The sequence below is a fragment of the Rhipicephalus microplus genome, chromosome 3 (assembly GCF_043290135.1).
Source record: "Rhipicephalus microplus isolate Deutch F79 chromosome 3, USDA_Rmic, whole genome shotgun sequence".
In the NCBI taxonomy this organism is placed as follows: Eukaryota; Metazoa; Arthropoda; class Arachnida; order Ixodida; family Ixodidae; genus Rhipicephalus; species Rhipicephalus microplus.
Window position 1 is genome coordinate 279,682,874 of NC_134702.1, and position 19,304 is coordinate 279,702,177.

A 19,304-nucleotide genomic window follows, 5' to 3' on the forward strand; every position below is an offset into this window, starting at 1 on the left:
CAGGTTCAATGTAAAAGTTTTAGGCACAGCCAGAGGAGTGTTCACAGAAATGCAGAGACGCTTTCGGTAGATATGAAAGTGTGCCAAACTGAGCATCAGTATTGATAACAATACTGTCTTACCATTCATATATTGTCCATCAACAAAGAGAGAATACATAATGTGAAAACCAGCTGCACCATTTATTGTGAACCAGCAAGTTGTTAAGATGGCAGGACAAAACAACAAGTGTGAAGCCGGCAGCAGTTGCTTAGAGCAACGCTTCATGGGCATGCATTTGTGTTTCCTTCACAATGTGGAAGTTTACATAGTTTGCTTCTTCTTTGTTACCAAGGAACTCTGAGGTGCAACCACGAAGGGAATACTTCGAAGTTCAGAGTGGATTTGCATTGGTCAGGCCGCAGTCTACGTCACTTCCAGCCAGCTGTAATGGCGGTTTTTCCAGTTTCGGCATCGAAAATTGCGTTGTTGGCACGTTTTTTTTTTCTTACGTAACCACTTTAGTTTCGAAGGTAAAATTTGGGAGGGTGCATTATCTTCAGCTAGAGGTGTGGGAAATTTCATTGCAGTTGGCTTTTAGATCATGTTTTCTTTCCTCTGCTAAACATTACCTGCACTGGCGTTCACAATTAGGCTGTTGTTCAGCACCAGCAAGCAAGCCCACCTTGAATGCAGCGGTTCACCAGCAATCTTTGAAAACATGGCTTTCAATGAGAATCGACACTGCAGACTCCTAGCGCTCAAATCCCCAAAGGGCAGAAGCAGAATCCCAGAATTTCATGTCGAATATCATGCTGACAAAGGAGCACCTGCCAATTAGTCGTGGCATCTCTTCAACGTACATGACATCTGACATTTTGAGCTGCTCATGCTAATGAAATCCACATACCAAAGATTAAAAGTCACCATGGAATGAAGATAAGGTGAGTGACACCATGCTTACTCATCCCATTCCACCAATTTTCATGTCGCTTCTCTGAATTAAAGGTGGAATTGCAACTTCTTTGCGTATCACCACTTTTGTGCATTGCGTGTACAGCTGTTGCACTGTATCTTGATGTGCACTCTTTGGCATGCATGCAATGCTGGCGCTTACTGTAAAACAAGCACTGACTTCAAACATTGCTTACACCAGTACCTCCACACCTCCACTAGTGCTGTTGAAACAAAAGGCATTTTGACTACTGCCCTTTAAATATTGTAACAACCCACAGCATGGTATATTTGTAAATACTTCCTAGTGATAACTACATTCCATAATAAAGAAATGCTATGCCAAGACATTGACACTTAATTTAAAGTCAGTGCAGCCAAATTTTCTTAATTAGCAGAGCGATAAATCCTGTAGACAGTTTAATCATGCCAAAGTGTTTCTGAAAATTTAAGAAAAGTGGTGCAGGGGCTCCCACCAATATGATAGTATTGCAGCTTTTGCAAGCAGCCATCAAACCAAGGACAAACAAAGTGGACGAGAAAATTCCTCAAACTTCCATGTGGTACAAAATGATGCAAAATGAAAAGGTGCATGGTGTTGCTTTATGCTGCGTTTCTCGAACAGCCCTCTTTCAAGGGCATTGTGGCTCACTTGTTCACAGCGAAGCGGATGGTGTCTTCATTGTGGGAGGCCACCATGATGGCGATGGAGCGCCGCTCCTTGCCCTCCACCACCTGTCGCAGGCACTCGGTGAGAGTGCGGTAGTACATGGTGTTGGTGTCCTCGTATGTGGCATTCACAGGGTCCTCGTAGCCAAGAGTGCGTGCCCTCAGTCGCTCCTGCTCTAGGTAGGCTCCGCGCACCAGCTTGGCACCGAAAAAGAAGCCCTGCCGACGCGCCAGCTCTAAATCACGCACCACGTGGTCGTACGTGGCGCGGAGATAGCACTGGTATGTGTTGAACACGATGGCCTTCTCCTTGTTGTACTTGCGCATTAGCTCCATGGTGATGCGGCTGATGGCTGGCTGGAAATAACTCTGCTCTGCATCGATCATCACACGTACATCACGTGCACGGGCCGCCTGCACCAGCATAACATAAACAATAACTGAGCATAAACCCTGAGACACGTTTTTCCAGCAACTCCGAAATAATTCACTGATTGGGGTACAAACTGTGCAGGAATCATAAAAAACAATGAATGATCAAAAAAGTGCACACAGCATACACCGTCTCTCATATTTTTATTCACAACCACATAAAAAAAACTGAGTTAGGAAAGTCGCGTGTTGCACACACTTCACCCATTCATCATTGTTTTTTTCTGAGTGCTGCACAGAGTATAAATCCATAGCAACTCTGTTTTTGGTTTCAGGAAACGAATAGCGTGAACAAGCATTATAATTAGGAGCTGCTACTCAACCAAGCAGGCACATTTCACACCTCAGAACAATTTATCTATCAGTTTATGGCCTAAGAAGTCTTTGATGAAAGTCCAGCATTTTCTTAATGGCTCTCGTGAAACTACAACATTTTAGAACACTTTTATGGCTTTGTAGCAGTCCTAATGACAAAATTCATTTAATGTGCTCAGCACAGCGACAGTTCACAATACATCAAGAAGGAACATTACAGGAACAACAAAGTTTTAATGATACCATGCGTCCGCAAAACTCTTTTCTGGGACTGGTCGATTTATTCAAAAATATATTTGTGAGAAAAGTATAAGTGGAACTTTGATGCACAGAGAACTAAAACATCTATACATACTAAGAAAAATATTTTTTTGCAAAGTATAGTATACAAGGTGCGTCAAAAAATTAATGAAAATGAGTCTATTTGAAAAGATATATAGATAATATAAATACAACCCATTAAGAGGTTTTCTCCTACAGCGATACATGGCTTCCAGTGAGATTACTAGGCCAGGAAGACATCATGGTGGGCCTCCTCTGGAATGTTATTTAGAGCCTTGATGCAAGCTGTGCCAAAGTGATCTTCTTTCATGAGAGCTTTTTAAGCAGCAAAATAATGAAAAGACCTGGGGGAGCCAGGTCTTGACTGTAAGGCGGCTGGGGAATGGTTGGCACCTTTGAATCGACCAGTGTGGGCTGATGCATTGTTATGGTAAAGGAAAGAGAAAACTCCAACAAAAAATATATTGGGAAAACCTGACGCTTCGATCATGCAACTGCGGGAAAAGCGTCATGTACTAGATCCCGTGCGCCAACTGCCCCACGGCGAAAGAAAAAACCTTCACAAAAGAATGCTACAGCACAGGAACAACATCTGTCAATTGAATAGCCAACGAAGCACAGTAACAGGGCGCACGACGTGGTGATTCTAAAAAAAAGAAAAGAACACTTGCTGGCAACTCCTCCATGAGAACATTGGCATCGTTCTACTGCCAGGGCTTTCACCCTCATTGTGACCCTCACTTAGTGCCTACGGCAAGCAGCGGTATATAGCCCTGCACACCTCAGGCCTTCCTACCTCTGAGGAAGAAGCCAGAATGGCTTCGAAATGTCAGGTTTTTCTAATACATTTTTGGTTGGAATTTTCTCATTTCTTAAGTTTCTACCCAACCAGGCAGACTCCTGCCAAATGTTGACCTTAGGTTGTCATGATGATCCTAAGCTCCCACAATGTCATTCCTGGGGTGAATGACGGTGCCTTCGTTTAGTGTTTCTTGAACAGGTACTCCCACTTGGCATTAGATGCTGATGGTAGTGCTGTGTGGTAGAAACTCATGGTGAACAAGCTCTCTGGTGTCAAACAGTACAATGAGCATGATGTGGACCTTGACTAGCTCATTCTGGCCTTCTTGAAGGGGCCCTCTAACACTATTGAAGCACCTGTTTTTTTATTTGTGGTTTACATAGACCGATAGCTGGAGGTAATTTTAGCATTAGTCTAAGCACGGATATGATATGATTTAGTATTTTAATCACACAATAAAGTCTCTACATCGCTGCAGACCGCAATACCACGTAGTGGCACTTGTCAGAACTTTGCGGGCAGAGATGAAGCCAAAAGGTTGCCGCCATATGATTGGATAAATGTAACATTAGAAGCGATTGTGGTGTAGGATGAAAACTGAGGTTATTAATCTGTTTCAATTTTCGTCTCTGGGCTTTTTTATCGAACCCTGAACAGACTCGGCCCCAACAAAAAAACATCACTGCGAATACAAAGAACGACAGAGACGGTGGCTGACATTTTGATTTTTAGCTTGCCCGGATGGGATACGATAGACGTCTCTCTTTCTTCCCTCTTCTTGCTTTTGGGAGTTTGCGAGCTGTCTCTTTTTGCATGTGCGCTGTTGAAGGGGTGCAGTGCATCGTTATTGTTCGTCTGGTGGCTCACCGAACAATGCGCGAAGGGTCAAGAGTACTACTTTGCTGTCCTGGTCGTTTTACAAGTTCCTTTCTCAGAATAAAAAGAGGGAGTGACTCGAAATGTTGAAAAAGAAAACAGTAGAAAATACCTCGCTTCAACACAGTAGCTTCCGCTCACGTTCTGACAAGCCAGGCGTCAGGCACAAGATCAACAATCCTTTGAAAAAAGAAAAAACAAGCAACAGGGGGGTGCGAGCGTTTCCCCTACGTAGGCGCTTCCAGCTTATTTCATTGGGGCAGCCTTCCAACGTCATGGGTGAGTGAAATGTGGTCAACTGACCCCGAGAAAATCGACTTGAGGTGTCGGCACTTTTTTTCTTGTATTTTGAATTTTCTGAGTCGAATAACTTCAGACTGCGTGCCATTATCACTGCAGTTTTTGCTGCATTAGTCTATCTATACTTCACTCTGCATAACCCATGGATAAAACATGGGGAGTTGAATAGTGTTGGAGGGCCACTTTAAAGGAGAACTGCAACACTTTTTGAGCATGGTCAGAAAACGCTGCAAATCAATAGTAGAGGCTCCAGAGAACATGCGAGCCAAATAATATAGCACAGCACGCGGTCTGGAATTTACAATAAATTATCGAAGTCAGTTAAAATTGCTTTCTCTTCTTTCGGCAAATGACGGAATATGCTCAAAAATCACCTGTAGAAAGCCATCTATCGTCCAATGGCTGATTTGAACATGGCATGCTTTGTTATTACAGAGATCTCTGCGGGAGGCCGCGACTTGACCACGCGGGCCAGCGCTATCACACTGACAAAGTTGCATATTCCAAGAAAAAGAAAACGTGCTTAAGGTCACAAGGTGCGCGTGATGAATTTTCTTTGCCCCTGCTGTCTCTCCCTACTTAGCTTGCAGCACTTTCATTGGATTAGAACGAGAGAAGAGAGAATACAATTGCAGCATGTGACAAATCTTTGTAACTTGACTCGCACTGAACGAATTCTTGAAATTTTTGTGGCATTGAATTAGTGTGGCAATAAGCTCTTCCAGTGAATTCATTTCATGGTTACTTGAAAAAGTGTTTTAGGATCCCCTTAAAGTGAGCAGACTCTGTGGTGTGCCACTCAGCATTTTGCCCTTTTGTTTCAATGTCGCACTGACACCCACGACTTGTCACCAGATACGTCTAAGAAGGAGGTGAAGCTTTAATAATATTGCTACGCTAACATGACAGGGAGGATGAATAAAAGAGCAGGACAAAAACCACTTGTCTCGCGAGTGGATCGATGCCTTGATGGTGCTGACATGAGACGGCGCTGAGGACAAAATCGGGTGACATGGCCGCCTATGCCACATTGGAAGCAGATGGGGTGCTCACGAGACATGCTGCAATTGCCAGCGGGAGAATATATGGTGCGGCTGTCCCACATTTGAAAGACTGCATATGGACCGTATATGAAGCCGTTGTGGACCTTGCAACCTAGATGGGCGTTCGTTACAGGGCTTGGGCGAGCTGCGAAGTTGTATGCATCAACGTAAGCAGTGTTGGTCAACGACACACCCGGATCGCACGAAGGAAGAGGCTCCCGAACCCGAGGAGACGGAACAGACGCCGCTTCACGTTGGTCGAGCTCTTCCTACACCACTTGGCGGATAATTGACGCAAGGCCAAACAGGGCTGGAGCGACGTCAACGCTGGCGACAGTCGTTATGTTGGTCAAGCAGACAAACTTCGGAGTGATGTGCCGAGCTCTTAAGGCTTCAAATGTGCGGCAGTGCAGGATAACGTCACTCACAGACTCCAGACTGTCCTTTGCGATGAGGCGCTAGTAGACGTCTTCAGCAATTCCTTTCAGAAGGTGACGCACTTTGTCCTCTTCGGTCATACGAGGGTCCAGGACCTTGCACAACTTGAGCACTTCTCCAATGTACGTTGTGCAGGTTTCTACAGGAAGCTGAGTGCACTGCATCAGCATTTGCTTGGTACGCTTCTTCTTGGCCGCTGGGTCTTCGAAGCACTTCCTAATCTCATCGACGAACTTCTGCCACAAGGAAAAGGCCGACATTAGTGAGTTGACCGGTGGCATTCCAACCATTAAACTGACTTGCTCATTGGTAGAAGCTCAGCCATGCATCCACATCCTCAACAGCTTTTCCTGCGAAGGTTTGTGGCTCGATGTAGGGTTGCCACGGGAGACTGGAGGCAGCCGCTGTCGGGAGACCGGAAGCAGGTGCCAGATGTTCGTCGTTCGTGTCAGAATCCATCTCTGGCGGCAGACCAGCAATTCGTCTACTTCAGTGAATCACCACGTATTGCGTCTCTGCAGTCAGTGTGTCATCATTCGTAGGGAGCACCATTGTCGCACCCAGCCGTTCGGTGAGCAAGGCCAAACCAAATTAAACCATAACGGAGCAAGAGTGTCTCGCTGTAGTTCCTGCTGTACAGAAGTTTCGCCCGTATCGTATCTCTACGGCCATCACTTCACACTTGTTACCGACCATCATTCTCGTCGTCATTCGTAGGGAGCGCCCTTGTGGTACCCAGCCGTTCGTTGAGCAAGGCCAAACCGAATTACACTGTAATGGAGCAAGAGTGTCTCGCTGTAGTTTCTGCTGTACAGAAGTTCCCACCCGTATCGTATCTCTACGGCCATCACTTCACGCTTGTTACTGACCATCATTCACTATGTTGGTTAGTTGGTCTCCGTGACCCATCTGGTAGCCTTGCTTAGTGAGCACTACGCTTGCAGGAGTTTGACTTTGCGGTCTGTTACAAGAGTGGCCGCCAGCACGTCGCTGCCCACTGTCTTTCGCAGCTCCCGCTACCCATCACCTCTGCTACCCAGCACCTCCACCACTTGCACAGCGGGCTCAGTCTGCGGATTTTTATCTTCGTGCTATGCCTCTCCAAACACTCAGGGACATGAATCCCGGTCGATTGCACCGATGCGCAATAGGTCGCCGAGTCCACGCCCATCATCTACTGTCCCGAGGCATCGTTCACCAATCCCGCGACGGGAAAACTAGAACCAGCGACCTGTGGAGGCAGGGCCACTAATTTTAGGAAAACTGAAAACCCTCCATCGTTAACTGGATCAGACGACGACACTGACACAATAACGGATAAGACGGACAAGTGCAGTAATGGCGACGTGACATCCGAGCTACAAATCAAAATCAACGACGTCAAGAACATAACGTTAATCGACGCTGGTGCAGACTACTCCGTAATAAGTAGCATGCTCGCAAAGAAGCTGAAGAAAGTGCTCACTAATTGGACCGGACTGCAGATACACACCGTCGGAGGGCACTTAGTCAGCCCCAAAGGATTGTGCACAGTGAGAGTGGGAATAACAGGCCATGTGTACGTCAGCAGTATTATTGTTCTCCCTGAATATTCCCGTGAGGCAATTCTGGGCATGGACTTTCTGCAAGCAAACAGTTCCATCATCGACTTGCAGAAATCCCAAGTTTATTTCTCTACAGAGAACGCTGTTGCCACGTGTCATGCGGACCAACCAATCGTTTCGTCTCTTCGTATTGTGGATGAAGGTGTGACAGTGCCGCCACGTAGCAGCGTGACAGTTGCCGTGAAAAGCGACATTTTTCGTGAGTATGCCGGACTAGCTGATGGAAATATCGAACTGCTACTCACAAAGGGGATAGGCGTGGCGAGAGGTCTAGTGAACCTGCGGAATGGATATACTGATGTGCTATTGACCAACTTTACCAACGAGGTACAACATGTAGCGAAGGGAGAAGCCATAGCATCACTTCATGACTACGTAGAAGTCTCAGATGTTTGCACCATAGGAAAAGAACCAACAACTTCTTCAACAGTGGACATTGTCCTCCAGAAAATAGATATTGACCGGGAGCTTTCATCTGTGCAGAAAGACCAGATTGTGGAGTTGATAAAAGAATTCGCAGAGTGCTTTTCCTCTTCATCGAAAGTCCAACGTACTCCCGTAGCAAAACACCGCATTGTAAACGAAGGACATGTTACACCAATATGTCAGCATCCATACCGAGTAGCTCCGAAAGAAAGGGAGGCGATAAAGAAGCAAGTACAGGAGATGCTCGACGATGATGTCATACAGCCCTCCAAAAGCCTATGGGCATCGCTGGTAGTACTTGTGAAGAAAAAGGACAACACCATGCGGTTCTGTGTTGGCTCCAGAAAATTCAATCTCGTCACAAAGCGGGACGTGTACCCACTCCCACGAGTTGACGATACGTTAGATAAACTGCACAAGGCTCACTTTTTTTCATCATTGGACCTAAAGAGCGGGTAAGACGACGTTTGTGACACCCGACCGACTCTACGAGTTCAAAGTACTCTCATTTGGTTTGTGTTTGGCTCCCGCTACCTTCCAGAGGATGATGGACACTGTGCTCTCCGGCCTAAAATGGCAGTCATGCCTTGTCTATCTTGATGACGTAGTAATTTTTTCCACTATGATCGAGCAGCACGTACAGAGATTGAGAATGATACTGGACGCTATTCGCACGGCTGCACTTACAATTAAACCCGAAAAGTGCCACTTTAGATTCCGTGAGCTTCGGTTCCTCGGGCACATTGTCAGTTCTCACGGTGTCCGCCCACACCCGGATAAGATCACTGTGGTCGAAAATTTCCCAAGGCCAAGAGACAAAAAGGCTATGCGAGGTTTCCTGGGGCTTTGTGCTTTGTTGAAAACTTCTCCGGCGCTTTGCTGGCGCTTCGTTGGCACTTCGTCATAGGCGCTTCGTTGAAAACTTCTCCAAGATTGCGGAAACACTGACACGGCTTACAAAGGAAGGTGCACCATCCATCTCGCAGCAAGAGCAAGAAGACGCCCTGCTTCTGATACCATCGTCACTGCAAGCTAAAATTTTAAAAGCGCGCCATGATGACCCATCAGCAGGTCACTTGGGCATTATTAGGACTTTGGCAAGAATCTGCCAGAGATATTACTGGCCAAAATTGATGGATTCAGTACAGCACTATGCTACAGCACTATGTATGATCGTGTTGAGAATGCCAAAGACGCAAAGTGCCACCCCTAAAGCCAGCAGGTCTTTTGAAACCGATAGAGCCGCCGAAAGTCCAATTTGAGCAGGTTGGAATCGAGGAATCGATTTGCAAGGACCATTTCCTATGTCATCGTTCGGGAAGCGCTGGATAGTTGTAGCGACCAACTACATGACCCGGTATGCCGAGAAGTCATCTATCACAAAAAAGGAATCGCAAATGAAGTGGCTCAGTTTTTTGTGACCCAGATAGTGCAGGGACATGGTGCACCTAAAGTCCTTATAACTGACAAAGGAACTGCGTTCACTGCCAGGCTGGTACGGTCTGTCATGAAACTAACGCACTCCGATCATAGAAAAACTACAGCGTACCATCCGCAAACTAACGGTTTAACTGAAAGGCTGAACAGGGCGCTTGCTGACATGATCGCGATATATGTGGACATTGAGCATCAGACTTGGCACACCATATTACCGTATGCCACATTTGCATACAATACCGCAGTACAAGAGACAACCCACTTCACGGCATTTCAACTTGTTTATGGTCGGAAAGTAATAACGACATTAGACGCAATGCTGCCTGTCAACAGCACGAATGAAGAGGACCCTGACATCAGCGAATATGTAGAAAGGGCAGAAGAGGCGCGACAACTAGCACGAAACAGCATCATTCAACAGCAGGACATTGACGCACACCGTTAAAATCTAAAACGAAGGGACATTCAGTACTCCCCTGGAGACCAAGTGCGGGTCTGGACGCCTGTACATGCACGTGGCTTGTCAGAAAAACTTATGTGGCGTTATTTTGGGCCTTACAGGGTTCTTCGTCAGCTAGGCCCATTAAACTACGAAGTGATCCCTGAAGGTCAAGTATGCACAACACGACGCAAGAATGTCCCGGAAGTTGTACATGTAGTACAGATAAAACCATACTACGACAGGAACTGAACAAGCGAACTGGCTCGCATCGTCTAACACAAGGACAAGTCCTATTTATTCATTTTATTTATACATATACCTACAGCGCCCTCTGGGGGCATTGTTGTAGGGGTGTTTACAAATTCAAAGTACATTTAAATCAGTGGGGACAAGTTGAATTGCAAGGCACTCAAAAAAAATAAAAACGAATCAAAAACAACTAAATCACAGCATACAATATCGTTATGTGACTACATACTCCTTTGAAAGGGAAGGAAACGCTGTGGAAGGGGCGGTCACAATGTTTTTTGGAAGATCGTTCCATTCGTGAATAGTTTTAGGAAAAAAAGTATTTGCATACGTTAATGTTCGGCACATATATTCACACACTTTCAAAGGATGGTCCCGTCGTGATGAGATGTATGTTGGTGGTCTGATTTATTTGCCTTTATCGATCCCAGTTTTGTCATTTATTAGGTTGTAGAAAAGACACAGCCTGATATATTTATGCCTAGAGGAGAGTAACGGCCAACCAAGTGAACTAACAATTTCGCTAGACCTTCTGGTGAAGTCGTAATCACCCGTCACAAACCGGGCGGCCTGTTTCTGAATGTGCTCCAATGCACCAATATTTAACTTTGCGGTAGGGTCCCAGGCAGTGCAAGCATATTCTAAAATCGGGCGTGCATTTGACACGTAAAGAACTTGTTTAAGAACAGAGGGGGCGGTTCTGAAATTGCGGCGTAGGAAGTTCAGCACGCGACTGGCTTCAACGGATACCATGCGAACATGATCATTCCACGATAGTGTGCTGTTGATGACAACGCCAAGATACTTGTATTCATTTACCATGGATAATGGTATCCTTTCCATGAAGTAATTTGTGATAGAAGGCTGCTTTTTCTTGGTAAACCTAATGACACAGCACTTTGACACGTTAAGCTGCATTTTCCACGTACTGCGCCATGCTATTACTGAGTCAAAGTTTTTCTGCAATTGTTCGAAATCTTGAGTGCACTTAATTTCACGATATATGCAGCAGCCATCTGCGTACAACCTCACTTGACTGTCCACACATTGTCATTTATTAGGTTGTAGAAAAGACACAGCCTGATATATTTATGCCTAGAGGAGAGTAACGGCCAACCAAGTGAACTAACAATTTCGCTAGACCTTCTGGTGAAGTCGTAATCACCCGTCACAAACCGGGCGGCCTGTTTCTGAATGTGCTCCAATGCACCAATATTTAACTTTGCGGTAGGGTCCCAGGCAGTGCAAGCATATTCTAAAATCGGGCGTGCATTTGACACGTAAAGAACTTGTTTAAGAACAGAGGGGGCGGTTCTGAAATTGCGGCGTAGGAAGTTCAGCACGCGACTGGCTTCAACGGATACCATGCGAACATGATCATTCCACGATAGTGTGCTGTTGATGACAACGCCAAGATAGTTGTATTCATTTACCATGGATAATGGTATCCTTTCCATGAAGTAATTTGTGATAGAAGGCTGCTTTTTCTTGGTAAACCTAATGACACAGCACTTTGACACGTTAAGCTGCATTTTCCACGTACTGCGCCATGCTATTACTGAGTCAAAGTCTTTCTGCAATTGTTCGAAATCTTGAGTGCACTTAATTTCACGATATATGCAGCAGCCATCTGCGTACAACCTCACTTGACTGTCCACACATTCAGCAAGATCATTGATATAAATCAAAAAGAGAAGCGGCCCCAGGACGGAGCCTTGTGGCACTCCTGAAATGACGTCTACATGTGACGACGACACGCTATCGATGATGGTGCATTGTTTTCTGCATGACAGATAAGCTTGTAGCCATGCCATTGTGTTAGCAGATATATTGAGACACGATAATTTCAGTAAAATGAGCGAGTGTGTAACAGTGTCAAAAGCCTTGCTAAAGTCTAAAAAAAATGCAATCAATTTGGCTACCGGAATTTAACGTTGCGGCGATGTCATGTGTAAATTTTACGAGTTGCGTATCGCAGGAAAACCCTTTCCGGAAACCGTGCTGTGTTGGACAGAAAAAATTGTTAGTCTGAGGATGATTTGCCAAGTTCGAGTATATAATATGCTCAAGTGTCTTACAGGACACACACATTTAACGAAATGGGCCGATAGTTGCAAGTACTTGACTTGTCACCACTCTTGAAAATAGGAAATACATTTGCTCGTTTCCAGTCATCAGGTAATGCACCCTGCGATAAAGAATTTCTGAACACAGCTGTAAAAAATGGGCTTACTGAAAGGGCACAGTTCTTTAAAATGAAGTTTGAGATTTGATCTGGCCCTGATGCCGAGTTTGCACTAAGGTTTTTTAAAAGAGATGCAACACCTTGCTGTGAAACTACAATTAAACTGTTTACAAACTGTCAGCCAGCTGTACGCATCGGGGCGATGCGTGCTAGAAGGGGAACTAATGCCACAGTTCGACATTCGCAGAAGGCGCGTGCAACGATTTGCGTTCTAAAAGCCGCCACACAAGTAGCAAGAAAGCTGCACCATGGAACACCATCCTGCACGCACCACGATGCTACGCCACAAGACCGGCATGAGACTCGGAGTGAAGAGGAAGAGACCGACGAAGTTGAAGACAGCGAACAAGGGGCCTTTTGGCTGACCATTTAGTTTTGAGTTACGGGCACAGATTCGCCCTAAATAAATAGGTTGTATAGTACCAGGTGCTATATTTATTGGTAACAATATTCACAGGTGTCTACATGTGGACGAAAACGATGATGGGGGATTTAGTGGACATGAGTAGTGGGCCTATAGCTTCATCCAAGACTGAAGAAGACGATCTTGTGACCCAGCTGTTGAGAACACGCTGCTTTCAATGCCTCAAGGTGTACCTGTGTTTTATTCGCATTGTACCGCAACACTGATGGAGGTGCTGGGCCGCAACCCTGTCTGATGCTCCACATGCCCGTTGGGAGCCGTTCATAGAGTCCAGAATCATTGTCACCGGTAGCAACTCCGGTGCATCGCTCCAGACGACGGTCGCGAGGCCTCGCGCCAGAGCTCACTCACTCGCCGGAACCTCCTAGGCACCGTACACCTCAACCAATGGCCAACACAAGCCCGCAACAGGTGCCCCAAGGCAGCTTTCCGACACCCCCATCTCAGGTGACCATATTTCAACCCCTCGTTCCCGATCGCTTTAGTGGCGGTGCCCATGAAGACGTTCACGACAGGCTTGACAACTACGAGCGTGTTGCCAAGGTCAATCAGTGGTCCGAACAGTAAAAGCTTTCTCGCGTCTATTTCTACCTAGACGACGATGCTCATACTTGGTATGAGAATAGAGAAGGCAATTCGTCAGCTTGGCCCGACTTTCGCCAGAAGTTCATGGATACCTTCGCCAATGTCGATATAAGGGACCGTGCGCAGCAGTTATTGTAAATATGAGTTCGGAAACCCAACGAAACCGTTGCAATGTTTGCCGAGGACATGACTCGTCTCTTTCATCGAGCTAACCCGCACATAACGGAAGATAAAAAGTTGAGTTACCTCATGTGCGGTGTCAAAGAACAGCTTTTCGCCGGGCTACTACGCAACCCTCCAAGTACCGTGGTTGACTTCATTAAGGAAGCTACGGTTATCGAGCGGGCTTTTCATCAACGCTGCAGGCAATATGACCGCATGTCCGGCAATGTTCCAATCAACGCTAACGCCATGATGTCTGAGAATCAGACCTCCTTACGAGAGTTGATTAGGGAGATAGTTCGCGAAGAAGTGCAGAGGTTACGGACTCCGGTTGCTGAAAATCCCATTGCATCGATCGCTGAAGTCGTACGCGACGAAATTCACCAAACGTTGTCTACGACTGGTCCTGATACTCAGCAGCGTCCTATGAGCTACGCTGCCGCTCTCCGACTTCCACCACCCTCTAGGCTGACGCTGTACTACCAGGTGCACATGGTCCCTTGGTCTCTGCCGCAAGAGCAGACACTGCATCAACCACCCACGCTACGGCCATACTACCACAGCCACCCCATGGGCAGCGACGCCAGGGGAGATGCTCAGACGTCCACCGACCCGGAAAACCGATGCATGGCGCACAGTGGACAGACATCCACTATGCTTTCACTGCAGAGGTGCAGGCCATATTGCCCGTCATTGCTGGCATCGAGGTGATTCATTCCGTCCTCATCGACCCTGGTTTGATTGTCGACGTGCCAACGACGAACACACCACGCCGTGACGACACCCCTTTCTATGGAGCTCGTTCTCACTTTGAGAATGACTGTACCACTGCAGAGGAGGCAATGCCTACTGACCCTCCTAGTCTGAGACGTCGATAGCACTCTCCGTCCCCGGCGCGTTCGCCTTTGTCCACGGTGTAAGAGGTTTATTAGGTGAGAGAGCGCCGCCGCCCAGCGCGTCGACGTAAAGTTCTCCTTCGGGGGCCAGCCGATAGATGGCAAAAGTGATTGCGGCCTGCTCAACCGGCTACGCTGCGCGTGCACGCTGGTGCGAACGCAGTCGCGGCGCGACGAATGAAAAATATATCGTTCGAGTGAGCGACCATTGGGAGTTCATCTATGAATCAAGCGAATGTTTGCTTGCACTCCTTAATATCTGCTGCACCTACCCGTACAGCTATGACGAACTGCGATTGAGTAGACGTCACATTGGCCCCAGCGTGCGGCGTGGTTGCGCAAGTTTCATCGTATTCTATAGACAACTGCTGCTACTTGTTTTTTATTTTGTTTAGAGAAATTGCAACGACATTGAATGGACAGCACGGCACGAACAAGACATTAGATAATAATAGATTTTTTGAAGTTCGATCCCCGATCTTTTAGCAGTCATAAAGTTGTCAAACATGACACTCCTGTCGGCTTTTACGGTAAACCCTACCTGAAACCACAATCAAAAAACAACACCAACATTTTTCTATCCTCTAAACGAGCCATTATACAATGATTCAACACATGTTTGCTTGTTTCTTCACCATTTATTTAAATAATAGCAGCGTTCTCAAAACAATAACAGCGAAACATACAAACTGAGTACACCTAAAATTATACGCGAATGAAGGTTATAAAAGCGATACTGCACTCGTCCCGACATTGGGTGTCAAACATGCTTTGACATTTTTCGCAAATCATGGCTGTTTGTTTCGTTCTTCTTTTTCAATTGCCTGCAGTACTGCCGCATGCGCAGGCACACGTAATAATGGAACAGCTTTGCCAACATTTCTTCTTTGTGAGCACTGCATGGAAAGATAATGTTGTGATTCTCCAGCACAGCATCAATGGTTTTGTCGTATACATCTCGGTCACTAGCATGTTTTGCAAAATGCTCTTCAGTGCATTTGAAAAGATCGAAGAGATGCATGTTTGGGTGTGTCAGCCAGCCCTTTGTCTTGTAGTTCACTAGGTCGGCTTCAGGGACATTTACAGTGCCTTTTTTTCACGCAAGAGCCTCTTTGCAACTGGTGCAGCATGTGCAGCTGCCAACCTTCCGGGATATGAATCCTGTGACGTAGTAGACGACGCAGTCAACTACTGTTGCGTCTGAGTCGTCGAAGTCGAAGAGGTCGTCGCACTCCCAGCTTCCTTCTTCAATCAGGCCGTCACGTTTTTTTTTTTTTCAGTTGATCTAATTTGGCAGGGTGTTGCGAGGATGAATCACTGTAAATATTTCTTAAATCCGCCAAGGTGACAACAGAAGCTTGCTTGTTTCCAGTAGTTGTGCAGTTGCCGAACTGCGGTGGCTTTAGCAAGGAATACAGGCTCAGCATGCGGTATAGCTGAAGGAACGTGGGAAATGTAGGGTGTTCGTTCTGCCCTCCAGCTTGCCAGACAATACCAAAAAAACATTCCAACGGGTCTTGATTCATTTTTGCTGTTAAAACATACTTGAAACTGCACTCTTTCAGTAGGTAAACTGAAAGCTCCCGCACCGACTTAATTGTTACACGTAAGCCTTCAGCGGTTGACTGCGTCAAAAAAATGTCTTTGGAAATCTCTCCTTTCACGACCTCGGTCTCCCAGGAGTCTAGCCACACAGATACAGCTTCTAGGACAGAAAATTCTTTACATCCCAGTTTTAGGCCTTCTGCAGGGAAACGCCGGTTCAGTGCATCAAAGAGGTCATTTAAAAAAAGGGTAAACTGGACTGTCGGCTCGGCATTAGTTAGACGTGGTGTGCCTTTCTGTGCGTAGAACATTATTCTTTTAGCCACGGAGTTACTAAAAATCTGTGTTGCAAGCTTAACTCTCATTTTCAGCATCTTAGATGGGTTGACGTGATTATACGTTATTTTTGGGCACACTCGAAGTTCACCACAGTGCTTGCTGTCTGCAACGAACAGGGCATCATAGCATGACCATCTAATGAGCTTGCCATCTTTCATCAATACCTTCTTGTCGTATAGTCGATTCCTAATGCACTTGAAAAGGTGAGGGGTGTCAGATAGGACATACACCTTCCTTGAAGAGTCCAGTGGGTGCTCGAATGCATTCACCACACTGCCCAGTGCGCCGCTGATCCCAAGCTGCTTTCACATGAAGCGGTTGGTGGATGCTCCATCGCACACAACGCCGTCAACGAACACTCCGGCCTGCTCAACTTCCACGATGCACTGAATCAAGAGCTGCGCCAAAAGAGTCCCCTTAGTCGGTCCTTTGGACACAAACACTGCTACGAACTGTAAATAGTTCTCGCCGAATGGGGCAACAGCGAAAACCAGGCCGTGATCTGCGAGCTCACTACTCTGATCGTTTGTTTCTCCATGATCAACGAGGCCAGTGTATGTCATCGTTTTTGAATTGACGGATATTTCTTTCCTTACTTGAATTTCGTCAAATATCAGCATCCCTCTGCGCTGAAACTGTGGCTTAGAGGAAATTTTCATCTTGAAAGCTTTAAGTTTTCATCGAAGCCACACTTGAGGCCAACCATGCTTATGTACTTTCTTATCGTAGTGATGCATGGCAACGGCAGCACGTCATTAGTGCGCAGAAAAGCGTATGTAGCTGGGCTGCGGATGTTCAGAAGAAGACACAACAGGAGCCAGTCATCCGTATACCTCCTGTTTGTTTTTGAGGTGCACTTTGAGGCCGATATGCACTCTTCTAACAGAAGAAGCTGCGCTGGTGGCAAGTTGAGGTTCTTCAATTTTTCAGTGACGTCTTCTTCCTGCAGCTGTGTAAGTTCCTTCCTAGAAGCTTGCAACTGCTCTAACAGGAGCTTGTTCCTTCTTGCGAGTCGTGCTCGTGATCTTTGGAGTGCATAGTTTGCTCGTCTCAAAGCGTGGAGCTTCTGTTTTTGAGCAGGGGCTACTTCTAACCTGATGTGCTTTAATGGTCGATCCTGTTTGGCTCTTGTAGCTCGACGACCGGCATGTATTCGCAATGTATCAGCAAGGCCGCTGCAGAACTGACAGATGGTTCCACTGGGTGGAACTAAAAAGCACCTGTTGTGTCTCTAGTTCCCCTGGCAGTACACAAAAGCACACTCAGGGGCGACACCAGGGAAATCCTTTAAATTCGGCCCTCCGCAACACACGCTAGTGCTGTTCATGATGCTGAGCTTAGTATCCAGTTCCGATAAAGTTGAGACTGACGGATTTAAGCCCAAAGCAGCAGTACCTACTTGCTTGCCGAAGACGTAGGCCTGCACAGTCATGTCACTCTTCACATGCAATGCCTTCCGATTGAACACCAGCGAAGAGCCGTCGCTTGTCCTGTGCGTCACCACAGCGTCTATAAAGACTATGTCCCTCACGCCTTCCGCGTCAGTGCGATGCACAGCCCACGAAGATTGTGGTAGGCTAATGCCAGGCGTCGAGTTAAAAAGCTCTCCAAAAGATAAGTCACGCGAGGCATTTGCGTAGGGCTCGCGTGCTGCTGTCACAGGGCATTTCAGCGCTTACTCCTGAAGCGCTAGAGATCTCACCAGGCGACGTCGGCATGGGCTCAGTGCTGCTTCCACTGTGAGAAGTGCTTGTTGAAGGGGCTACACGATGGGCTTGTCACTTCACTTGCTTGCGAGGGCTTTTGATCTTCTTGGAGAGGTATCTAGGTGCCCCTTCGAAAATCGACGGTACAGCATCTTTCGCTAGGCCGGCTCTTCTTTTTTTAGACATCAGCACATGGCCGTCTATTTCCGCGGACCAAGTCTTCATGATGAAATGCGGGGCGAAATGCTTCTCGCAGACTCTGTCCGTCCTTTGAAGCACGCGGTCCTTTCGAGGTATTGCATGTCTCCATGCTTCGAGCCTCGATGGTTGGTTCGGCGGCGTGAAAAGCGAATACTTTCCCTTGCACGACTTATACCGCGTTTTGCAAAACGGAACAAAGCACTTTCCCATCGTGCATGCTCTTGAATGAGTTCTTAGTTCTTGAGCACAGTTCAGTTCTTGAGCACAGCATGTCAAACCGGCACAAAAACGTCGCAGAAACAGTACAAATGCCGCGCACACAGGCACGGAGAGCACTGACAAAACGAGATGAGCCGGACGCGGGCGGGCGCGAGTTGCTAGCACCCTCTCTTGAAGCGCCGTGGAAGGAGAACGCCTCCCCTTGCCCGCGAGCTGCTAGCCCGCGCCGTTCGCCCACCTAAATATACCTCTTACACCGTGCCTTTGTCGCACCACCGCACCTACACAGACCGTAATACAAGAAGGTCACCTAGCCTGCGACGGGGAAACTGAGGGCGGCGACCTCCGGGGTCAAGGTTGCAGGCCATAAAAATGACAACAAGAAGCCCCCCACAGCATGACGTCATACAGCCGATAAGCCGTGAAAACGATGAAATCGTGACTGCCGACCTTAGTGTTCTTCTTGATGGCCAGAAAGTGACATCTTTAGTCGACACTGGTGCCGACTTCTCTATTATCAGTCCGGACCTCGCCGACAGCCTCAGAAAAGTGAAGACGCCGTGGATGGGCCCTCACATAAGAACGGCAGGGGGCCAGTTACTGATGCCCTCTGGAAGATGTACTGCAAGAATTGACATCAGAGGTTCTCCTTTCACTACGTCGTTCGTCGTTATCGCCGCATGCTGCAGAGATGTAATTCTTGGCATGGATTTTTTACGGGAATATGGCGCCGT

General features: G+C 46.9%; 1 protein-coding gene across 3 annotated transcripts in view; it reads right to left on the reverse strand.

The window, feature by feature from the left end:
- The window catches only part of slgA (proline dehydrogenase slgA), a 351,644-nt gene that overhangs the window by 22,575 nt on the left and 309,765 nt on the right, over positions 1-19,304 (reverse strand). For all 3 annotated transcript variants that reach the window (XM_037419347.2, XM_075891047.1, XM_037419352.2), the window contains exon 9: positions 1,586-2,016. In XM_037419347.2, the coding sequence (XP_037275244.1) occupies positions 1,586-2,016 (431 nt within the window). The remainder of the gene's footprint in view (positions 1-1,585; positions 2,017-19,304) is intronic.